Source organism: Equus quagga, chromosome 15 (genome assembly GCF_021613505.1).
Source record: "Equus quagga isolate Etosha38 chromosome 15, UCLA_HA_Equagga_1.0, whole genome shotgun sequence".
Lineage (NCBI taxonomy): Eukaryota > Metazoa > Chordata > Mammalia > Perissodactyla > Equidae > Equus > Equus quagga.
In genome coordinates, this window is record NC_060281.1 from 17,989,020 (window position 1) to 18,013,713 (window position 24,694).

The following is a 24,694-nucleotide window of genomic DNA, read 5'->3' on the forward strand; positions in this document are numbered from 1 at the left end:
GAAGGAAATGTGGGTCAATAAATTAATGCTCAGGAAATTTTATAAATCTGGAAGTTAGATTCATGTCCCTCACTACCTACAATTTATTTTAGTTTTATGAGAGGAGCATATTTTCCAATTGACTGGAAAATTTCATCACTTAAATAATTACTATTTGGTTTGAAACTATTCCTTGTCTTGTTTCTAAACTGCCAGTACTAAAGGTTTTGAAAGCAGCCCTGCAAAGAGGTAGACACTTGTTTGTGTGAGTGTTTTGTGATAAAGGGGTGAGTAAATGGATTTTATGACTTCTGCTTTGATCAGACTGCTCTACCCACACCCACATGGCCATCTTCAGCCCTAATGACTGGCTTGCTGTTTAAAACTAAACTGGTGATAGAAATTTCACTGAGCATCTCTGCAAAGACAGTAGTGCTGTTTGCTAAATATTTCCAGGTTCTCACCTTGTAAGTACACAGTAGGATTGCATTCCTGGGCCTCCTCTGGGTCTGGTCAATGAGTTGAAGTATAGTGATAACAGAGTTGACACCCGAGAATATTGTGCTACCAATGGGAACTCCCTCTTGAGTGAACTCACACATGAGCACGTTGTAAAAGGTAAATATTTTCATTTTTATTTTTAAAATAACAACCAGAATCTTTTTTATATATAGTGGTTTAAATACACACACACACAAATAATAATAATAACACCCACAAGAATATTTTTCCTGTTTCACAAACGAGGAAACTAAAGTCCTAGGAGCTAAATTATTTCACTCAAGGTCTCAAAAAAACTGCAATAATAAACACATCAAAAAGTCCTCCTATTTTTCTTCTGCTTCCTATCCTTAGGAAACTTACCATGATTTAACTGTCTCCAAAGTAGATGAGTGTTTCCCCTGCCATCCCACCCTCCCACTCCTACCCCTGAAGCTGGATCCAACCCTTGTCCTGCCAAAGTGCCCAGGATCCAGGCAGACTGATGGAGACCCGAGGCCCTGGAGTCACCGAGCAGGCCTCAGGAGGGAACGGAGACCAAGTCCGGCAGGGCCCAGTAGCCCCAGGCTTGTGGAAGAGGGCATAAAATGACTTGCAGGTTGAGTCTTAATCTTGCTCAGGTTGACCAAAAAGCCAAGCTCTTGCGGGTCATGGGTAGGTCAAAGGGTCAGCAGATCCCCCTCCTTAAAGCCCAAATGTTAGCCTCAGTTTTTCCTCAGCAAACGTTTCCACACTCACAGCTTAGGGGTCGCTCCTGGCAGGAAGAGAAAGTCTCCCAAGGAAGCGGGATGGTCCCTCCTCCTTCCAGCTTCCGTCTTCTGGAGCTCAGCTCTCAGTCCAGGACACGGAACATCCATGAGAAACGGGGCAGCCTCGACAAAATGGTTGAAGCACTGGTTAACAGTAAGAATACCAGCTGGCATATATTGATACCGTGATTTGAACCAGACACTATTGAATGAGTTTTTAATGTGTTAGCTCATTGAATCCTGCACCCATCCCGGGAGGAATGTGCTATTATTAGCCCCATTTTACAGATGAGGGAATGGAGGCACAGAGGCATGGAGCAATTTTCCTGAAGTCACATAGTAGGAAGCTATTCTCTCAGCTTTGTTTTTCTGTGCCCTTTGCCTTCTCCACGCTGCTCCCGTCACCCTGAACTCAGTACTCAGTGCTGGCTCTCCCCACTCCACTGTCTAACTGGGACTCTAGAAGAGCTCGGCTACTCTGAATTTACAACTTGACATGGAAAACCGTGGTGTTTCTCTCCTGGTATTTGCTCAGTCGGTCTATTTCTCACTGTGAAATGTAGAGTTCTTTTAAGGGAATTTCAGGCATAAACAAACACGTGGAAGAGATTTTAGGGGAATAGAGGAGCCTTCCGGTGACCCTGAACTCACACACTGGTTGAAACAGGCTCTCCTTGGCTCCTATGAAAGCCCGCCCTTCGTATGGACAGCAGAGGGCGCTGTCAGCTGCGGTCTCATAATAAGGATGCTGCCCCCGCCCTGCCCATGGCTCCTGAGATGGGGTCCCCTAATTAGAATCTATACTTGAAGCAAACTGCCTGGTTTTCACGCCTCTGCTGTCTTTCCCTGATCCCAGGACCTCCTGAAAAACCTGTCCCGACCCTGTTTGTAAGAACAACCCTAGCTGAGGTCCCTTGGGTATGTGGAGCTTCCACCTATCGGTGGCCTCAATTCTCTGCAAGTCAACTTCTGACCTCCCGCCCCATTTCTCGCCACTGGAATTCTGCCTTCCTCCTGAGACCCCGTCAGTCCTCAGCTTTTTATTCTGGTTTAAGGTCTGAAATATCGCCTTTTCCCTGTGGTTTGGCTCTGCCCTGGGCCGTGACCTTGCCTTCAGCTTACCAAACACCCATGTCCCTGAACTGTAATTCTGCCCTAAACCTCTTGCTTGGAGCCCCAATCTCTGCTGAAATGCCTCCCTCGTGCTGCCAGCTCTCCATTCTGGACTTGGAAGGATTACTTTGTGAATTTCTGGTCCCTGTCTTCTAAGCTTGTTGGGTCCCCAACATGGTCTGCACCGTGGCAGCTGTTGTTCCTGAGCCCTGGGATACCACATGCATCCAGATGGACAAAGTCCAGCCCCCATCGCTGAGAAAATTCAATAGGCCCGGGGCCACCAGAGAAGGGTGTGCTGAAAGTTCATCCTCCACCTCATAGCTTTAAAAATAGAAGTTGAAAGTTGAAGAATTATGTGGATTTCTTTGGAGAGTTATTAGTGCATTCCCACCTCCTTCCTCCACTTCCTCCTAATGTTAGTCTAAGCTTTGTACACCTCCCCAGGTCTAGTAAGTAGTGTAGTCCTGATCTTGGCTTCTACTGGTTTTCTCCAACTTTTACTACAGCCAACCAAGTATGGCCGACTAGCTGGAGATAAGACCTCAACCACACTTCTCTTCTCTAGAATGGCTGGATACAGTGTCCCCTGGAGGAAGGGCCTCCTCTACTTGAGACAGTCTAATAAACTTCCTAATAGGTCAAATTGAGACCTTAATGGAAAGGTCAGCTTTAATAGGTCATCTGAATGTTATAGTGATATTCCACCATGGAAGAAGCCTATGGATCAGGAAATGGGCAGAGGTTGGGAGGGTTAATGTTTTTGAAGTTCTAATATAAAAATCCGAATGTGAGGATGATTAATTAAGGATAACATGCCTGTGTTTTCCTCTCTTTGTTTTCCCAGCACCCAACACATGCTAGTCAGTGTATATGACAGAGCTGTCTCTCCCTCTCTCCCTCTCTCTGGGACCATGTACCAGGGTCCCACAACAGCTCAACATCAGGTTTGTCGGATCTGTAACACAGGAGGTCCCTTCAGGGTTCTTCCAACTCAGTGTCTTTGGTTCCATGAGATTGTTTCCACACTTTGCTTTGCCCCATTGCTCAATATATGGGCAATGACTCAGAAAAGAAGGAATATAAAAGAGGATGTGCCTGCTGCCAGAGTATTAAAAAAAATTCTGAACCTCGTCTATATCCATGCAGAAAGGCCTTGAAACCTCTCCAAGACAAAACCACACCAAGATCGATCCCCCCTGCTCACATTCCTCTATTATCTCTCGGGCTTTTGGTTGCCATTTTGTGACTTATTCTCCCCATCATGGCTGCCTAAAATTTGTTTTCCCTGGATTTCACCTGTGTAGAAATACACCTCACAGGTTGGCTGTGAGTAGGCAGCTAACTTACCGCAACCCCACCCACACCCGCTTAGGAATGATTCTGGGCCCCAACTTCATTAGGGAAGGACAGGCTTATTGCTTTGTGATTTCAATCAATTAAGTCTTCCTTCTCGACAATGAGGCTATTGTAAGTGTCACCACTCACTGACAAGATGCAATTAAGGTGAGCACTGTAGACAGCAAGGTGTATCTTGTGTCAGTGCAGGTGTGATGACAGCATCCTCTCACTGAGGACAGAAAAAAAAAGTGTTCTTAAGCTTTGGTCATATAAACTGAGATGACTGAGATTTTAAAGATGTGCATTTTTTCATTTACATTCTGGGCAATAAAGAAGTTTCCATTCTTAGAAAGATATGTCCACCTGGTCCCCTTCCACTCACTCCAGCATCACATAGTAGGCGAGAGTGTGCTCACAAGGGCCACTGTGTGGTTTGTCACAACTTGCAAGTGAAGCTTCTCCGTGGGTTTTTAATACTCACATCTCATCCTCAACGATTCATTAATTTAGATCCATTGGTTGGGCTTAATGATGCGTTCTAAATGGGAAAAAAAATAACATATCAGTGATATGAATGAGTGATGGCACTGACAAAAATGCATGTATATTTATGTTTATGTATGTGCCTACCTAGAAACTAACCTTTAAAAATAAGACATAAAGAGAAGTACCCAAATTGAGGCAGCCACACAGAATTAAATTATCATATTTCTCTGAATCTACTGTTGTAAGCTACATCATTATTTTTATGTTCCACTGAGAAAGAAAAAGAAAAACATTGCCAATTAAACCATGACATGCCATTGATTATAAGATACACTCCAATATCAGAAACATTAAAAGGTGAAGAAAATGCCTATCTTAGAATAGATACACTATGGTAGTAAAAGTCACGCTCAATACTAGCTAGCCATAAATGCTAACTCTCAATGTGTCCAGTTTTTTATTTGTTTGTTTTTAAGGAAGTAGCTCTTATTGAGAAACTGTTGGTTGAGTAAATGACTTCTTTCTAATTAATACAGCAATGATGGCAATTTTAGTTAGTACCTTAAAAGACAGATAGCTTGGTCAAAAGTCATCTTCAAACTCAGTAAGTAAACAGATACTTCAGTCCAAGGGAGTGTGGTTTACTGAAAAGTCCTGAGCAAGGAGAATGCTAGATCTCATGATTAGCTGGGTGGCTTTGGGCAAACCTTATAAGTACTCTGGGCCTTGGTTTCCTTACTTATGAAATGAGTAGGTTGGACTAGAATCTCATTTCTAACTCATCTCTTGTTTTGCAGCTCTAACATTTTATTAATCTATGATCCTGGGTTCATGTTGTCCCATCTCAATGGTCCAAATGTCAAGTTGAAATACATCCAATGTGGAAAATTCTCCTGATGAGATGTATTCTACTGACCTTAAGCATTAGCAGGATACTTCAAATTTGTTGAGTGAAGAAATGAATGAATGAAAGTATGTGCTAATGATTCTCTTTGCTAGCAAATCCTGAATACTAAGCTATAATACTTGTTTCTGCACGACTCTGTTGAGGACACTGACCCTCCAGTATTGAGACCGAAAGGGAGAGGCTTACCTCTGCTACCCTTGATCTCCCCTTCAGTGAAGACATCCTCATCCTCAAAGCATCTCTTATCTGAAGAAGCAATGACAGTGAAGAAATGAAACATCCCCAAGGCCCCGACCCATGTCCTAAAAATTTGAGACCAGTAACCCTGGCAGAAGCAGCATCAGATGGCCGAGCACAGTGCTTTTCAAATAATAAGACTTAAATAAAAATTGAGATGTAGTTTTAACTAGATTTAGGATTAAGATTAAAATGCCGGTTACGATTTCTATTCTTTTCACCAGCTATACTCACATGCAGCCTCCTGTTGAGTTGATAAAGAGCAGGGAATGGCAGAGTATGGTTCTCTCCTTTCCTTTCTAGCAGCTGATGCCCTGAACCACCCCCACAAACTCAACTCTCCTGGACTATGCTCTCTGGTCAAGGCTGCTGCATCCTCCTGCTTCCCTCAGCCACATGCAAATCATTTCCAAGGAGTGAAGCAAATTCAAATTACCTTGTGATCCATAATGGTTCCAAACAACAAGATGAAGAACCCCTGTGGCAAATTCAATAGAAGTATCAGGGACAGTTTTGCAGACAATATCGTAGCTGTTATTTTAATACCTCTGTTCTGGATACCTTCTAGAACAGTTATCAGGCATTAGAAACTTCACTTTCTACTGACTCTGATAAAAATGCATTGATGACTATTATCTTTGAGCGTACCTCAAAGAAAGAGGACCACCTTCATGTCTGTGTATGAGAGGCATTGACATTGAATGAAGGGCAAGAGATGGAGGATAAAGTTTTCAACCTTATTAAGTCTGTTCACTTTCTCTAAATATTAAGGTAGCTGTTCTTACTCATGATGACAGTAGCGCGTTAACACGAAATCTTCTAATTCTAAGTCACAATCATTGGAGTGTCTTGAGAAAAAGAAACCTGTATTCTAGTTTACTTTCAGTTGGAGTTAAAAATCAAGAAATAGGCAACCAGAGCTTCTGAGCTGGTGGAAGATGTTTCTGCATAAAAGAGAGAGACCAGAGAGACCTGTAAGGCCAGAGTCTCTTCGTGTTTAAGTTATTTGGTCACGTATAAAGTTATGATAATTGATAGTCAATCTTTTTAAGTGTTGGGAGTTGAGGGCCAAGAAAAATCTAGATCCCGCCATGAGAGTGGAAGGAAGCATTAGGTTTCTAAGGATCGTTTCAAGGTGAAGAAACACTGATCAGAAGACTGAAATTTTTAAATGTGAGTCACAGGGAAAGCTTGCTAAGAAGAGTGGGGTGCATGTAATTAAAAATGCTTTAGGACTTTTTTTTTCTGTCAAGAAAAGATAAAAAGAAATGATCTGAAAAAGAAATAAGCTTTCTGGGCTTTAATTGAGTTATGAAGTAAAAATAGGATTGAGATCATTAGTCACCAGAGTAACTTCAAGAGTTGGGGAGACTTATGTGAGTCCAAGAGATTTTGATTAAAAAAAAACACTTAAGTCAAAGGTTTCTCTTTAAATCTATTCAAGGGGAAGAGTTAAATAAATGTTCTCTACACTTATTAAAGAATTATGAGTAAGATATATAATTGATTTCAGTTGGCATTTCTTTAAAGTATGCTTTATATTTTGCATCAAGTTTTTAGATGGTGTAAGAGCGACATGTTAATAGGAATCCTTTGCTGCTATATCGAGCAGTTATATTTATTTTATTTATAGCAGTGGTCAGGGGCCGGCCCCGTGGCTGAGTGGTTAAGTTTGCGCGCTCCAGTTGGGTGGCCCAGGGTTTCACTGGTTCAGATCCTGGGCATGAACATGGCACTGCTCATCAAGCCATGCTGAGACGGTGTCCCACATAGCACAACCAGAGGCACTCACAACTAGAATATACAACTATGTACTGGGGGACTTTGGGGAGAAGAAGAAAAAAAGATTGGCAACAGATATTAACTCAGGTGCCAAACTTTAAAAAATAAATAAATAAAGCGGTGGTCAGAAAAAAATTTTTTTCAAAGAAATTTTTCTTTAGAGAAGCAGATAATAAAAATTTTAGGCTTTGTAGGCTATACAGTCTCTGTTACAACTCCCTCAACTTTGCCATTGTAGCTCAAAAGCAGCCATAGGCAAAACGTAAACAAATGAGTATGGCTGTATTCCAATAAAACTACTTACAAAAACACACAGCAGGCTGTAGCTTGCCAACTCCCGATTAAAAACGTAATTAAGAATTGGAGCCTACCAAATTTTCTACTCCCCCACAGGTATGGGGAGCCATCTGGCTAATGACAGCTTCCCAAAAGTGCAAGCTTAGTTGTCAAGATGGAGTAAAACAACTTTTAGAGTGATAATCTTGCCTAACCAAGTATTTAAGCCAGAAAAGACAATGGAGATCATTTTAGATCCATTGCACATGGGAAAGTTGAGGAGCAGAGAAAAGTGACATTTCTAAGATCAGATAACATGTAAGATCCATTTCAGTGGATAACAACCTATATTTATTTCACAGGGAATAGCAGGGAAGCGGGATGAGAACTCCTGACTGCTTAACTCCCGAGATGCCTGGCAAAGGCCATCATTTCTTACTACGGAAAATGACTGTTATTTTACTGAGTTCCCAAACTCTTGAGAAAGATAAAGACGGTGCTTGTTTTGAGGCTTAACATGTGAGTGTAGCCTCACACATCCCTGACCTAAGATTAGTCCTCTGTAAGTGAAGGTCAGCTTCTTCTGACATTGATACTTTAAGAGGGATACAGACTGACCAGTGGGGAGAGAAGGAAGGAGATTCCCACCCAACCTGCCCGATCAGCTAAATCCAACTTGACAATCAATAGAGTGAGAGATGCCATGGCTAAATGTCTCTAAGATTTGCAAGGAAATGCAAGGAACATTTTGTGTTCTATATTTTTAAATCATAGCCATTTTTTGTTATATAGCCAGAATAGCAAATCAGAAATAACATTTTATAAATGAAATACTATTAATATTAATTAACAAAATAAGTACCCCTCTTGGAACTTACCTGGAAGGCATTGAGCAGGGCAAAGATTATATGGAATATCAAGGAAGTGCCTTCTATGAGGGTGGCTATTCCAAAACCCCAGGTCAATCCCAGCAATGGGGTGAGAATGGCAACATTTTTGCTGATCCTCATAATTATGGCCACATCTTGAGACTTGGAACTGCCGATAGAGGGCCTCTGAGTGTTGAAAGCAACAACTAAAACCACAACAAGATTCACAGCCACAATGACCAAGGCTGGGATGACAAATGCTAAAAGGGCTTTGGAATTGTCCCAGTTAAGCCAACAGGCATCAGGTCTCACATAGGCTTTCCTTGGCATTGTGATAGCAACTGTGGTGACAGCGATGATCAACGGGCACCCATAGCCAATGGCAAAGCCAATGACCATCAGGCGGGACTTGATCATCCTACGGAAAATGACCAATATTCCATACATGATGAGCAGTGCTTTGAAGAGCATCCAGAAAAACAGAGAGAGGTAGAAAAAGTGGCTTAAAAATGTCACTGCAACACACCAGTTATAGTCTTGGGGCTTTTTGTTAAAGTTAGAGGCTATGATGAACCACACGTTAGCAATCAGGAGTGACACGGCTATGTTCACAATGCACACATGACGCATGTATGATATCTCCGTCACAACGACCCGGGACCACACTGTGGCTTCAATGATCAGACAAAGAATCAAGCTAAGGATGGAGATGCTGAGGCCAATGCAGGTGACATAGTCCAGGACTTTGTTGTCTATAGATTTGGGGGACATTAGAATGGAAAAAGACATCACCACATTGGTGTAGTTACACCGACATTTCACTTTGTTCCTGACATCCAGCGTCGTTTTACACACACTCTCATCCCATTTCCTTTTCCTAGAGTGCCAGCCAACACACTGGGCCCTGGCATTCCGGGATTTGTTGATCTTCTCAAAGGTGAGTAATATTTGCTTCAGTCTTTCGGGCAAAATCACTGAAAGGACCAGACCGTTTACGGGCCTGGGAAGACTCACATTGTGCGAGTGGGCTTCTTTCAGGATGGCCCCCAAGGTAGGAAAAGCTATGCTGATGGCTTGGGATGTGTTTGGTGGCAGGTTCCACAGCTCTTCCTTGGGAATTTCAATGATTCCTAAGATGCCCTCTGTTGAATTGCTCATGCTCATGGAGAAATTGAAACTTTTCTGTGTGGTATTGTGGTTGATGTGAAACCCTTTCGTCTGAATGAAGAGTTCATCCACGATGTTCTCAGATTCGTTGTGGATGTGGAGTTGCCTGGCAAAGAAATTCACTGACTGCAACAAATCCGAGCTGGCATTTTTGTAAGGAATGAAAGCCCAATTTGAAATGGCTGCTGTGTCCAGGACGTGGTTGGCCACTTTGCTGTAGCTCTGCAATGGAGAAAAGCAGATATTATACTCAGGGTTCACACATTAGTGCACAAAGCTGATTTCTAAAATCTGAAATATTTGAAGATCAAATGATGTGATCTTATTTGACATATTTCTCTTCAAATTCACTGTTTATTAGAATCTCATGGTAGGAAGCTTGCAGGAAGAAAAGTTTAAAAATGCTAAAAATAAAATAAAATATAATAAAATGAAAAGCATCACAGATAAAGTTCACCCGATATCTTACGTGCTCAGGGCAGCATTTCTAAACTGCAGTCTGTGTAACCCAAGTTTTCCACAAGATATTAATGATTGTTTAATGGAGAGGATTAGGGGTAGATTCTGTGGTAACCAGTGTTTGAGAAATACTGTGTATCCTACCCCTGTATCTCCCACTCTTATAAAGAGTACCAAAGTTCGTTCACACGTTAAAAACTCTAAAAGCTCCTGCCATAAGGAAACCTGCTTAACTTTGTTTAACCCAGAGCACCTACATCTGCTGCTCTAGGGATCTCCCTTTTAAAAATGGAAACCCCAGGGGCTAGCCCAGCGGCGCAGCAGCTAAGTTCATGCACTCCACTTCAGCAGCCCGGGGTTCGCAGGTTTGGATCCCGGGCATGGACCTATGCACCGCTCCTCAAGCCATGCTGTGGTAGCATCCCACATATAAAGTAGAGGCAGATGGGCACGGATGTTAGCTCAGGGCCAGTCTTCCTCAGCAAAAAGAGGAGGATTGGCAGTAAATGTTAGCTCGGGGCTAAACTCCATTAGCATTTCTCAGAACAATTGTATTCTACAGAATGAAATTGTAGAAACACTAGAGTAGACACAGTCTTGCTTTCAGTATTTTCTTGAAAATATTGCCTGTTCAAAAATATTGCCTGTATAAAACATGTTCTAACTTCTTGAAAACTTCCATGAACTAGAATGAATTGATATGCAAAATTGAAATAAAATGCCTATTGTTGTTGCTGAGGTTGCTGTGGTTGCCATAGTTGTTACCCTGAAAAGTACATTTGAAATTGTTAAAATGCAATATTTTGAAAACAACGTTGTCAGTTTTTTAATGGAATTAACAAAGAATACCTTCATTTTCTCTTGGGTAACGTTATCAGACAGGTCTGTAGAAATATTTCTTAATAACTCCACTATAAATGCAATATTCCCAGCTGTGGCTTCTGATGATTTCACAACATCAGTTATGCAGGCGTAATCCAGTGGACAGTTCCTGCGGATTCCCTGAGCCACACTCTTGATGGGCTCTGGAGCTCGAAAGTCAAGAATGCGCAGAGGTATGGATGGTGCTGCTACGGAAAGGCGTGATGCACTATTTGAGTCCTGTTTTTTTAAAAAACGTTGTTTCATTCAAAAATGATTAAGCACCTAACATATATCAAACCAAAGGAGCTAAAAGCACAAAAAAAATCCCCTTGGCAAAGACAGACAGAGAAGCAAGTGGCCTTAAAATGTGGTTTAGATGCTGAAAAGTATGGAAAGCATAAGGTGGGGTCACAAACACACAAGAAATTCCACCAAAACTCCCACAGAAATCTGGATCCTGACCTTTCCTATTGGAATTTGCTTTCAGGACAGTGATTTTAACTCAAGTCTTAAAACAAGGCAGTTTTCTCCAGAGATGAGGAGAAATTCTAGAAATAAAATTTGTCTAATTATTTTAAGATTTTTTTAAAGAGGAGACACATGGAATTTCAGGGGGTATAGTTTCTGGAAGTTAGCAGGTAAAACACAGAATGCTAAGGAATTGCAATTTCAAAAAGTTTAGGGGCCAGCCCCATAGCCAAGTGGTTAAGTTCCTGCACTCTGCTTCGGTGGCCCAGGGTTTCACTGGTTCGAATCCTGGGTGCAGACATGGCACTGTTCATCAGGCCATACTGTGGCGGGGTCCCACATGCCACAACTAGAAGGACCCACAACTAAAAATACACAACTATGTACCAGGGGGCTTTGGGGAGAAAAAGGAAAAAGTTAAAAAATAAAAATAAAAAGTTTAGAGTTCACTAGAAAAGGTTCTTTGCTCATTTCCTAATACTTCTACCTAGAATTCCTCAGAATGTGACTTTGGATAAGTCAAGCAAAAATTTAATTCACTTGGGGCTGGCCTGGTGGTGCAGCAGTTAAGTTCACATGCTCTGCTTTGGTGGCCCGGTGTTCACCGGTTTGGATCCCGGACGTGGACCTACGGCACTGCTTATCAAGCCATGCTGTGGCCAGCATACCACATACAAAATAGAGAAAGATGGGCATAGATGTTAGCTCAGGGCCAATCTTCCTCAGCAAAAAGAGGAGGATTGGTGGTGGATGTTAGCTCAAGGCTAATCTTCCTCAAAAAATAATTTTTACTTCACTTAATTCACTTTTGAATTAAGGATGTCTATGTGATTACCTATGCTAAGTGACAGAGACTGCATTGGCAATCCCTTTATCAAACCACTGTCAAAATTTTTGGAAATGCAGAAATCCATGTGCTTCTACAGGATTGGAGGGAAGACAGAGAGCAGTGGTGGTTAAATGAAAGGATATAAGAGAGGTGATTTTTATTTTAACTGAGATTTGTTGAATTTATTGGATTTCTATTCCCTCTGGGCCACACATTTCTCCTTTCTTTTGGTCAAGTGATTGAATATATTAGAAAAGATATCAAAATGAGTTTGATTCTTGACAAACCCAGTTGATTAATTGATTAGCATAAGTGGCATGCAAATTTATCTTTAGAGCTAAAACTTTAACCTCCAAGCATTTACCATTGTGCAAATAAGTTTCAGATATTTTTTTGAGAAAAGATTCTGAGAGGAAGAAATAGACAGAGAGGGGAGGGAAATGTACCTGAGAATTTGGGCAAGGAAGGGAGCACAAGAGAAAAATTTAACCCACTCTGTAGATTTTCCTAAGAGGAAATATGAGACTTATGGTCATGCTGAACAGAAAACACTGAAAATGGCTCTACAACTCCTGGGGGATGGGCTCCTGTAGTCAATAAAATGCAAATGAATCACCTCAAAGAGTGTTTCCACAGAAAGGCTTGTACAGGTTTCGGTTGATTTTTGCCACTTGTTTTGATTACATATAAATCCTATTTCTCCACGAAAATGCTGAGCACACGGCTGGCTGCAGTTGGAAGAAGTGATGCAAGGTCCATGGCATTTCTCTGACAAAGGAAAAGAGAGAGAGTGAGAGAGAAGCCTAATTAGCATTTCCACACTCTGACAGGGGCACCTAACTCATTCTGGGGGTTTGAGGATTGCTTCCCCGAGGAAGGGACATTGAACTGGGTCCTCAGCCACAAGCCAGACCTGCCAGGAAGACTGTGAAGCTGATGTTTAGGCAACATGAACAGCACATGGAAAGGAGGAATCAATGGCAGATCATTCAGAAAGGCTGGGTCAGAGTATCAGAGGAGAGAGGAGCAAGAGATGAAGATGAGAAGGAAAGCAGGGCTCAAGCTGTAAAGGGCCTTGAATGCAGTGCCCACATGGGGGTTACCAGAAAACATGATTGGATTTGTCTTTGAAAGGTAATAAACAATAGCGTAGAGCAGGAAGTAGTAAACTTCCTGCAGAGGTCGAGATAGAGTTGCCAGACAAAATACAGGAAGCTCAGCTAAATGTTAATTTTATTTTAGGATATAGTCAATTCTCACTATTTGCAGTAGTTATATTCTATGAAGTCACTGCCACAAATACTGAATTAGCAAATACTTAACCATCACTCCTCCGGGAAAGACAAAGTCAGGTTCCTGCGAGCTTCTGCTCATAAGATTTTCATCAATGTATAAGCTTCTTTCTATTTAAAGACAGCTTATTTAATATAAGTTGTTGATTCATTAGCAGTGAACGCTCAGTCATTAGCACCGTAACTCGTGATGGCCCATGAGCAAAGCTTATCTAACACACGCATTTTCTCCATTAGGCACATCGCAGCCTTCTTTGGAACACTGAAAAGCACTTCAGCACTATACTTGGGGGCCGTTTTAAAGAGCAATATCACCAACAAAAAGCACAACAATGCAAAACACGTGGCACTACATAGGCCACGAAAAGAACACTTGTTGATAGGAGGAGAGCTGAACAGGAAGGCAGAGCGCCCCCGTGTTCAGCCAGGAACATGCACCTTAGCTGACTCGATGTTTTTGCTGTTCTGGGCACGTCTGTGAATGATCCAAAAAGCACTGTGAGTACTGATTTGGGGGTTACAAATAAATTTCAGTGACTAAGAGAATTTGCAAATATAGAATCCACAAATAATGAGGATCGACTGAAAATATTCAGTTAAACAATGAATATTTTTTTAGTGTACGTATGATTCGTGCGATATTATTCATGGTTTATCTGAAATTGAAATTTAATGGAGCATTCTAAATTTTTATTTGCTAAACATGACAACCCTATGCAGAGAGTAAATATTTTCAGCTCTGTGGGCCATATGGTCTCTGTTGCAACTACTCAACTCTGCCTTTGTAGCATGAGAGCAGCCAAAGACAATATGTAAATGAATAAACATGGCTGTGTTCCAATATAACTTTATTTACAAAAACTGGTGGCAGACCTAATTTGGCCCATGGGTAGAGTGGATTGACTTGAGACAAGGAACCTAAGAATGAAACCATTGAGGTATTCCCAGGAAGAATTGCCTTAGGATGGTGGCATTGGAATGGAAAGAAGCAGATGATGCTGAGAGCTATTAAGGTTTTGAAATCAATAAGATGAGGTGACTGGCTGTGACTCAAGGAATGCACCCATATTTACGGCTTGGACAGCTCTGTGGATGACTCCACTCACAGAGAAAGGAAACAAGTGGGTTTGCATCTTTCTTTGACATCTATCCAAGAGTATCAATTTTTTCAAGTTATTTAAGCTGAGTGCTTCTCAACTTTTTCATCCTTGTAGTTTGGAGATGATGCCATAGTGTTGTTACAGACATTGAATGAGACAGCATCACATACAGCACTTAGATCAGTCTTGTCATAAATGTTCAATAAATGTTAGCTACTTTTCTCCCCTCTTTCCCTTCTCAATTCCACATCTATCTAGAGATTTATTTGCTGCCAAAAATATACTTGGACATGACTGTGCAGAATCAGTTATCCTTACTATTTGGGTGAGAACCACATAATCTCACTATCTTACTACTAATGACGCCCTCCATAGTTTATCTCTCACTTCCTGAGAGTGACCAGTCTCACCAACACAATATCTATCTTACAATCGCTTCAGTAGACCTCTCAGCACCAGCGTGTTACACACATTTAAGCATCCTGAAAATATCTTTGAATGAATCCTATCCTCTTCCCTCTTCTGCCTCTTTTTTAGCTCATTGGTTCAAACAGATTTCCCTTTTGGGCTTTAAAATGACCACTTGTCTTTGAAAACTTGTGGTCTGAGGACATGCTTGCAGTATCCATGTCCTTCATTTACTCTACCCAGTCTCCAAATGGAAGAAAACTGTTCTGTAACCACATACCTTGTATCCTTGCAGTCTTGGGTTTCCCTTCAGGACGTTGAAGTTTATCTCCATCCTGTAAAACATAAATTCCCAAAAGTCCTCTTTACTGTGGGACTCTCCTCTCTCATGTCAACTTAGAGGCTTCATGTGCATATGAAGAGAAAATGTGTTCAAGACTAGAAGGAAAACTGCACCAGGTCCCTGTGCCCATATCACAGGAACATGCTGAGGGAAACACGGATGTGAACACAGACGGAGAACACTGCCCCCCACGAGAGCTAGAAACGTGATGTGGTCACTTGAGCTCTGAAGGGCAGGGTAGAGGATTGGGTACATCTCTTGGAAAGTTTAAGTATCCAGGGAGAATGAGGATTACAGCTCTAAGCTGTTCTCTGTCTGTGTTAACTATACCTGTGAAATGGAGCGAATATGGTCCACCAGATACTGTACACCCTCAGAGAGGAAGAAATGAGCAGATACTAGGAATAATCATTAGGTTGCAATAATAGAATCACAAACTCTTTTGTAGCTATAAAGCACTGTGAAGATTATCTTTAAAAAAACCCACCCTTCATAATATAGATAAGGAGATTAAGACTCAGAGAAGGGAAGCAACCTATACAACTAGTGAGAAACAAAGTTAAGGTCTGAACTGAAATTGCTCAACTGCCAGATTCATGCTTCCTTCTCTCAGCAGCTGCCTGTCTACATGCTCTGTGGCTTGCAAAGTGAGTTTTCCACTATACTGTTGCACCCTGTTGCACTGTGCAACTATCCTATTCCAAGTGGCAGCCACGTCTCAACCTTTCTCTGTTCCCTTCTCTAGAAAACTACTATTAGCAAGAGTAAAATTGTAGTCAATTTAAAATTTCTTTAAAATGACATGTTATTTACCGTGTATCTAGTCAGCTAGGAGAACTGATGGGTTTCACATGGGACCACATAAGAATGGATCAAACTTACTTTTATGTGGATCTTGGATGCATAACAAGAATATTCTGTGACCAGAAATAACATTAAGTAGCAAATCATGGTGGCCTGGGACTTCATTTTCACACATTAGGATCTTCACCTGCAATAGAGAAAGAAGGTGAATTTAACTAAAGGTGATAATGCCACACAACTGGCACAGTATTTAGCAGACTAACCAACCACTTAGTGACCCCACTGGGTACTCTGAGATATTCATGCCAAAACAACCTGCCCCGTGAAAGATCACCAATACCGATTTTCAAGCCAGCTAACATATAGAAAAGGAAAGACTTTCTACCAACTGTTGACCTTTCTAGAAATAGCAGACAGGAATGATGGAAGCACCAGGAAAGATGTATGTAAGTTCACCAAAGCATCATTTCCTATTCAATCCACAAGTTTCTTTAATAGTAAGCAACACTTCTCAAGAACTTCTTTTTCCCAATCACTGTTCTAAGCACTTTCTTTGTATTAACTCACTTAATCATGTGATATATGATACTTTTACTATCTTCAGTTTATCAATGGAGAAACTAAGGCACAAAGAATTGAGCAACTATGAGCCCAAGATCATCAGATAAAAAGAGATGGAGCCAAGAGTTTAACCCAGATGGTCCAGCTGGAGAGCCTTTCTTCATTTCTATAGCCGGTTGTCTCACTGATGGCACTACTGACATTTTTGGCTGCATGATTCTTTGTTGCTGGGGCCTATCTTGTGAACTGTAGGCAGTTTTAGTAACATCCCTGGCCTTTGCCTACTAGATGCCAGAGTGGCCCTCTCTCCAGCTGTGACAGTCAAAATGTCTCCAGACATTGCCAAATGTGTGCTGGGGGAGAAAATTGCCTCCAAATGAGAACCACCGTCCTATCGTGTACTCTAGGCATATGGAGTCAAGTACTTAAAACAAAACAAATACGCACATTGTCTGCTGCAGGAGCAAGCATGAAGACTCCCTTTTATGGAGGGATAAACTACTGTACAGAGAAACCAGAGGCACTGGAAGGTAACTCTATTCTTTTGCCACTTCTCTGTTTCTCCCCTTTTACTTGATGGTTCCACCTTTCAAAGCCAAATCTCCAAGAAAGTATCTTTGCAACAGTTGAAATTCATCAATGCCATCAAGATCAGTATCTTCACACTTTTCTCATAGAACAGTGGCACTTAAAACCCCTTATTGGTAAGAAGGTTCTTTAGAATGGTTTTCCTAGAAGTGCAGATGCAGCAAAATGAAAATATCATAGATTTTAGAGTCAGCAATAGCTAAATTGTAACCTTATCTCTGCTATTGATGATTTGTCCCTCACTGAGCCTGTTTTCTGGTGCATTTCATAAAATGTAGGATGATCATTCATTCTACCAACAAACATTTATCAAGTGCCTCTTATTTGCCAAGAACTATACCAGATGCTAGGGTACAAAGGTAAAAGATGCTGTCTTTTCCATAAGGGATGTCCAGTGGGGAACACAGACAAGTCAAACCAATAGTGAGAAGAGAGATCATCTGCATATTGTACCTGGTGAACAAGGCCAGGCAGAAACTAAGCCCTCAGCAAATATGAATTCCCTTACACTCTAAATTCCCTTGTGGAGATGAACTAACTCTAATCTTTCCAGCCCCTGGAGGCAAGCTGTGGCCAGGGAGCAGACAAAACTCACTGATCTGGGATCAAACCCTTCCTGAGTGGAGTCAAGACTAACATGGACTTTCATGACTCGAGGGAGCTGTCTGCTGAGATGAAGAGCCGCAGGAACTGACAGGCAGGCTTCCAAATTGTCTTTGTAAAATTGTCTTTGACTTCCTAATCAATGAACGGGAGGAAAGTGTTTTGATTTATACCATCACCTTGTAGAGCCAGTCCAAGCAGGGGAAAGGGAACATGGCAGAATGACAGGCAAAGTGTAGTAATGGATTTGCATAGGTATTGGGCAACGCGTGTGGAATTCACGGTCTTACAGTGTGTGTGGAAAGAAGTTCTCATATACGCAACAAATAGGGAGATGGGCACATAAGCAATTTGCAATATTAATTTTGTTTAGGTTAGATTTTTAACTGATTATCACAAAAGGATGTACCAGAAGAACCGGTATAAGTTGTCTTAAAAGTATCCATATATTTCCCATATGCCTGTGGCTTTAGAAAATTTTTGACCATGACACAATAAGAAACAGATCTTACATTGTGACCCAGTGTGTATAGACCTGTATATGTATGTATATAGGCAGCCATATATAAAACTGAAAAAATATATAATTTTTATGTTTTAAAACTTTCATGCAAAAATACTTGTCCTGCCTACCTACAGCAAGACGCTGATATGTCCAAGATTTTTATCCTGTATTCCACTCTATTCTATCTAACATTCTCTCAAAAAGTGGTTGGCACTCACTAAATTGAATTCACAACCCTCTAATGGATTATAATCTGCAATTTGAAAAACAGGAATATAGATTATAAGATTCATTTTCATTATCAAGTTGAAAATTGTTCATTTCCACTAAAGTGGTCTCTTTGATCCTTTCTCTTTGCTAGTCTTCACGATTCTATTGAACTCTCCTTCCAAGGTACACGTATTAGGGAGGAAAGATACCTACCTTCAGGATTAGATAATAGGACTGATGCTGAGAGTAAACGGAATTCTCCCCTGGAGAACATTGTTTGAAATGCACAGTTAAATGGGTGAAGGCAAGCCACAGGGAGGCATTTATAAGTAATGATACCTGCTAAACCTTCAGGAGAAGGGCCACTTTTACTGTTCACAGTTTTCAATATAGGAACTTTGCTTAAAGCCAATCTTGCTAGAAGAAAGTCAGGCATTTGGCACAGTCATGTGATGTGATTTATGGTGTCCAAAAATGTTTCCCCAACCCGTGCTGGGGCCTCTAATTCCACAACTCCTGACAGTGTTCAGGGGAAAAGGGATCCAATAGTCATGGCACTTTCTGTGGATCATTGTGCTCTTTGTGGAACATTATGAAATAATGTTGCATTTCGTGTATTCATATAAACTAAGAAAAATTTATTAGCAGAAATATATATGCAATATGAAATCATAAGCATGACCATAAGAAACACAAACTTTGAACTGAGTACAATTGGCTGTTTGGGAGGTTTTAGTTAATTAATTTGCTACTTGATAATTCATGTTATTATAGTCTGGTGTAAGTAACCCACACACCATTTGGTATGATAATTTTATGGTAAATTTCCTTCACTTACTACAAATGTCAGAGGGAGAATATTCAACGGTGTTATTCGAGAAAAGTCATAGCATTCTTACTTTTGCCCAGTTTGATTGGAAGGGATGGCTCAGATGGTTAAATGTTTTCAAGTTAGCCCCAATTGGGTTGTTTCTCTTTTCGCCAGAAAGAGTGGAATAGGAGCCCTCCCATCAGAACTCAGATGTTGGCTGAGGCCAAAAGCCCGAGTGCTCTGCAGGGCAGACAACGAACAGAGCTTAAGGGCTCTGAGAATGAGGAATTAAAAAATAAAAAGAGGGGCTGACCCCACAGCATAGGGGTTAAGTCTGGCACGTTCCTCTTCAAAGGCTCAGATTCATGGGTTCAGATCCTCGGTGCAGACCTACGTCACTCATCAGCCATGCTGTGGCGGTGACCCACACAAAAAGTAAAAGAAGACTGGCATAGATGTTAGCTCAGAGCTAATCTTCCTCAAGTGAAAAACAAGTAAGATTGGCAAAAGATGTTAGCTCAGGGCTAATCTTCCTCAGCCAAAAATTTAAATAAATAAAGAGAAGCATTGCCAGCGTAATTCATAATCAGAGGTTGATAGTTCATGGAACAGAATGGAGGAAGCACACTTTCTTAGATTTACCATTGATAAAGACTTAATAATTAAAGTGAATTTTGAGTTTTGCATAATTTTGAACTGAAAACTTGCTGCAAATACAGATAAAGTACCTCTCCAGTACCTAGCCCAATGCCTGCATGTGGTAAGTTATCTCTTGAAAGAATGAGGGAAAGAAAAGAACAAGGACACAAAATCTAAACATCAAATTAAACGTGGCCAGAAGAGTGTGAACTGTCCAGAAGAAGAGCAGCAACACACGGACAGTACAGACAAGAAGAAGCTTCTAGATGTGAACTTAACCAAGGCCAACTCGCCTGGCTGAGGGGTTTCCTAGTTCCTAGCAAAGAGTGGCTGGAGTCAGTGCCAGGTCCCAGCCTACACGGAGAATCCAGACTTCTTCTGTGTCCATTATGCTTAAGTTACCTTTATACCATTTTTGGACTTCTCATTCACAGTGCGTTCAACACAGTTGTGTGAGTTCATAAAACCCCCAGTTCTATAAACCCCTTGGGGATGGTGACAGAAAACATTTGGTTGGGAAGAACTGCTGCTGGCTATACCCAGTGGGGGAAAATAAAAACAATAAGCCGTAACCCTGACGGAATAGTGCCCTAACAATGCGTATTTATGCCTGGGATTGATGCGTATCATCCACCGCTTGTTTGCCAACAGTTTGTAGCAGGCACGAAAAGCTAAAGAAAAAAAAGATGGAAGAGAAACTTAATGCTGAGGACCTTTCTATACAGTGACTGAAATATTCTATGAATTCAGAAAATCTGCCTGCTTTACACTTAGTAGGCAAACAATACACGTTTGGTGTCCATTGTATTTGGTCAAGTTATTGTGTCCTGAAGTGAATTTCTATGGAACACTCATCTCAAAAAAGACTCAGGCGGTCTGTGGTCAGATGGGTTTGGGAAACAATGTGGAGCAGCACCAGCACCACACCCCCTCACAAACGTACACACAGCAAAGGGCTGAGAATTGCAATAAAAAGACTCTTTCCCTCAGGTTTTACCAAATTTCCTTGATCCTCAAAAGTGCTTTGGGGGAATTTAAGACGCTATTCAAGGGACAATATGTTATCTTGGAGGGGAGCACACCCATCTATCCAGACTCAGGCACCTCACGGGTGTGTTGGGCACCTACCACATGCCAGTCCCTGTGCTCATACCTTCATAGGAGCTCAAGTCACTCACACTGTGACCCAAAGTAGCCCTTCAGAGAGTGACAGTTCCGGCCTTAGTGAATCCTGAAAGAAGGAGGCAATGGACAGGTAATCTGTAACCATGAAAAGAGTCAGAATTGTCCTGAAACATGATGCTCAGGGTAAATAGGCGAGGAAAGGCAAGCATAGATGGGATGGCGAACAGACGTTTGGCGTGATCACAAGAGAGAAGAAGACAGACTCAGACAAGGAGAATAAAAAAGAGGATTAATGAAATTATATAGTATTTGTCTTTCTCCGTCTGATTTATGAGTGGAAGATAAACAAACAAACGAACAGATACAGAGAACAGATTGGTGATTACCAGAGGGGAAGGGGGCTGGGAGGGCTAAAGGGGTAAAGGGGCCCATGTGTGTGGTCGACAGACGGCAACTAGACTTTTGATGGTAAACACGATGCAGACTGTACAGAAGTTGAAATGTAATGAGGTACACCTGAAATTTAGACAATGTTATAAATCAATGTTACCTCAATAAAAAAGGGGAAGAGAAGACAAGATGCAAAAGAACTCTTGCCTGAGGCTCTCTGTGGTGATTAGGTAAACAAAGAGTTAGCTGGCATTTACAAAGAAACTCCCTCCAGTTTCTATGCTAGTCACCCAATAAAGGCAGCTCTGGGTCTTGTTCCTGAAGTGTCTGAAAGATGACATTTCAGAAATAAAAGCAATCAGCAACCTGAACGACTGTTCCTCAGGACCTATAAAGGTAATGTCCCGAGTCCCTACTTTCACAGCCCACCTCTCTCTGTGCATCTTATAAAAGTGTGAATTACCCACTGCCATCCACTTTTGTTTTTTGCTTGATAATAAACAGCAATTCTAGGCTGCTGAACTGGAAGCCAGGCTCCCTACTCTACCACAGCGATTACGTTAAAGAGAGAGAGAGAATAGCTCTTGCTGGCCTCAGAGGCTTAAAGAAAAATGTAGCTAGACCCATCAGTCCCAGAAGGAATGTGTCTCAGGATTGGCCTCCCTGGGGTGTTCACAGCAATGGGCCCCTCCCACAACCCAGCCCGCACTCTAAGCCCTAATGACAAGTGGTCAACAGAGGACAAGACGTCATGCTCTTAGCCCCAGAGCTGAGAGAGATTAGGCTGCACCCACTGGACTAGACAAAAAATCTGGTTGTCACTGTTAGGAGGTGAACATAGAGGGACGTTTCTCTGTCCCCCGCACCCAGCAGAGTGTAAGGTGCATAACAGACACTCAGTAAACATTTCTGGGATAAATGAATGAATAAGGGAATGACCCCTCCAGAGAATGATGCCAGTGTCTGAAGCTTTTGTTTAAAATCACAAGGCAACTTTTCTAGCTTAGAGGGGCAGGTGAGCATCTTTGGAACGCTAGATAATTTTGGAATACACCTAAGTAGAAATGCTTCTGGCCTCCTAGGCACCTCCTGTTTGTTGTATTACCTGGAGCCTTATGTGAAAAAAGGATCATGAGCTCTCATTTAGGTTCAGCAAGAGACAACGCCGTGCTAGATTAGTGATGTCTGCCACGAGCATGGCAATGCAAGTGTCTCTTTCCACACTGTCGCCACAAAGTGAGAACTCGTAAAACATTGTTTCCCTGGACAGACCTGGAAGACCCCGGCTGTTCTTAATCACCATCTCCTATTTGTCCCATCTTCCTTATACCTAGAGCTGAGCTTCGAAATGAGCAGGAATTCAAAAATGCAATTAGTATGCCTGGGTCCTGAAGCTTATTTCCGATACATGCTAGAAGGAACTGCAGGAGATAGCTCACACAGTCTGAGGTACCTGTCTGAACACGCTGTCTAAACACCTGTCTAGACACATTGAGCAAGGGCTGGGGTCAGGAAGAAAGGTACAGCCCAGGAACTGTAACTGCAGTCGGGAAGGAAGGCTGGCGTCAAAAAGTGTGATTTCTCAAACTCTTAGTGCAACACACCCTCAGGTGAGCTGGATGGGAAAGTCTGTAAACTGAGTAGACACTTTCCCAAAGTGTTCCTCTCCACTGAACTTCACCCCAAGGTGAGAGGGAGGGCCTATCCTCACTCGTTTGCTAACCTTCTAGGCAGCAGCTCACCTCGCACTCCTGGGCCAACCCCATTGATGGGAAGGACCGGTTCAGGAAGGTTAACTGGAGGGTGGGAAACTTGCAGTCAGGTGACGCACATTTCAGGTATGTGTGTGTGTGTGTCTGTTTTCCCCTCAGCCGAATTTCACAACTGTATGACTCGTCTACACAGTCAGATGGCTAAACAAGTTGTTTGTGTGTTTCTTGGCCTCAATAGCAGAATGTCTTCTGTCACTCTTACCAGTTCTCCCTTGCCATGGATGAGCTATTTCAGAAAGAGCTTTGGGGGAAAGAAAGATACAAAAGATCTATTACAATCAGAACCCTCTCATCCTCAGCTACTTTAGACAGCTGCCAGCTAAGCTCTTTGCAGCTCAGCAACTTTTCTGAGAATTGCAATCTGGACTCAAATTCTGATAAATCAGAAGAATCATATAATTTCAGAGTTGGAAAGCATCCAGCATTTCACCAACTATCTTCATACTTACATGATTTTAGAGAAATTGATATGTGGGGTAATTGCTTTGCTTTGTGAAGAAAGCTCACTGGAATGCCGGTTCTAAAAAAAAATATCACCTGATAATTCAACATGTTAGAGCTCCCACAAATGTCCTCAGAGTATAAGGAATCTAGGCCATCAAATGGCTTACTGTTGGCTATTCAAAACGAGAGGGGATGGCTTCGCAAAAAGGTTTTGCTGGCAGTACCTGGAAGAAATGTTTCCTTTTAAGTTGATGTAAAGACTGTTTTATCAGCCCCACTAAAAGAAGAAACTACTAAAGAACGCTTTATAAAAAACATCTAGCTTTACACTCAGCCTGAAGGAAGGGAACTGAAAGCTAGTTTGCTCATCCAATTTATCAAGCAGGGGGACGATCGGGGAACAGAGTGTAATTGCCTGACAAGAGTTCTTTGCCATTTCACTCCTAGGAGTGAGCAATTAGAACCTGACGAATGACTTTTTAAGGAAAAACAAATGTAAAAGAGACTTAGGAAATCCTCCAACCATGAGCTAGCCAATTTGTAAATAATGTCAGAGAAGGTTCCTGCAGAATCAAGCATTCCAGAAAATACCGTCATAAATCATCCGTCTTCCCCATTCCGGAATGTGTGCAAAAACAGTCCTGTTGTCAGTAGGAAAAAGGTGTTGGCAGGGTAGGTGTACTCACGGCATTCAGGAGATCCAGCAGCCCAGAGGAAGAGAATCACCCAGCAGGGAGGTCGGCACTGAGCTTCCCACCATCGTGCCCCACCATCACGCGTGCCCACCCTGGCCCCTCCCACACTCTCCCTTCAGTGGCTGTGATCCAGCTTCTTCATTTTTGAAAGTGAAGTCCAGGAGGCCCCAGTGCAAACCAGCTGCCTGTTGTAAGAAGCCAATGTGAGAACTGTAAAGCTGCCCAGGGTTTCAAGGCTTGTATAAGTCTATGATTCACTCCGCAATGGGTCCATCAAGCACGCCTAAGAGAAATTACAGGTTTGTCTTGTCTGAAGCAAATCTATTAAAATGAGTCATTTGTTTGGCTTTTAATTTCCTCATCTTTATCTCAGATGA

At 41.8% G+C, this 24,694-nt stretch overlaps 1 protein-coding gene across 4 annotated transcripts; it reads right to left on the reverse strand.

Moving 5' to 3' along the window:
• Nucleotides 1–641: 641 nt before the first annotated feature.
• Nucleotides 642–24,526, reverse strand: ADGRF4 (adhesion G protein-coupled receptor F4). Of its 4 annotated transcripts, none has more exons than XM_046640106.1 (10): nt 24,309–24,526; nt 16,053–16,161; nt 15,108–15,162; nt 12,644–12,795; nt 10,716–10,967; nt 8,250–9,629; nt 5,750–5,791; nt 5,263–5,322; nt 4,165–4,221; nt 642–1,373 (listed from the first exon to the last, which is right to left on the reverse strand). In XM_046640106.1, exons 2-9 carry the CDS (start codon nt 16,137–16,139, stop codon nt 4,174–4,176), a joined length of 2,076 nt encoding a protein of 691 aa, XP_046496062.1. In that variant the 5' UTR covers nt 16,140–16,161; nt 24,309–24,526; the 3' UTR covers nt 642–1,373; nt 4,165–4,173. The 4 variants fall into 4 exon arrangements, with proteins under 4 accessions (XP_046496062.1, XP_046496061.1, XP_046496064.1 ...); XM_046640105.1 differs by having other exon boundaries at nt 642–1,352; nt 24,309–24,525; XM_046640108.1 differs by lacking the exon at nt 10,716–10,967 and having other exon boundaries at nt 642–1,352.
• Nucleotides 24,527–24,694: the final 168 nt, after the last annotated feature.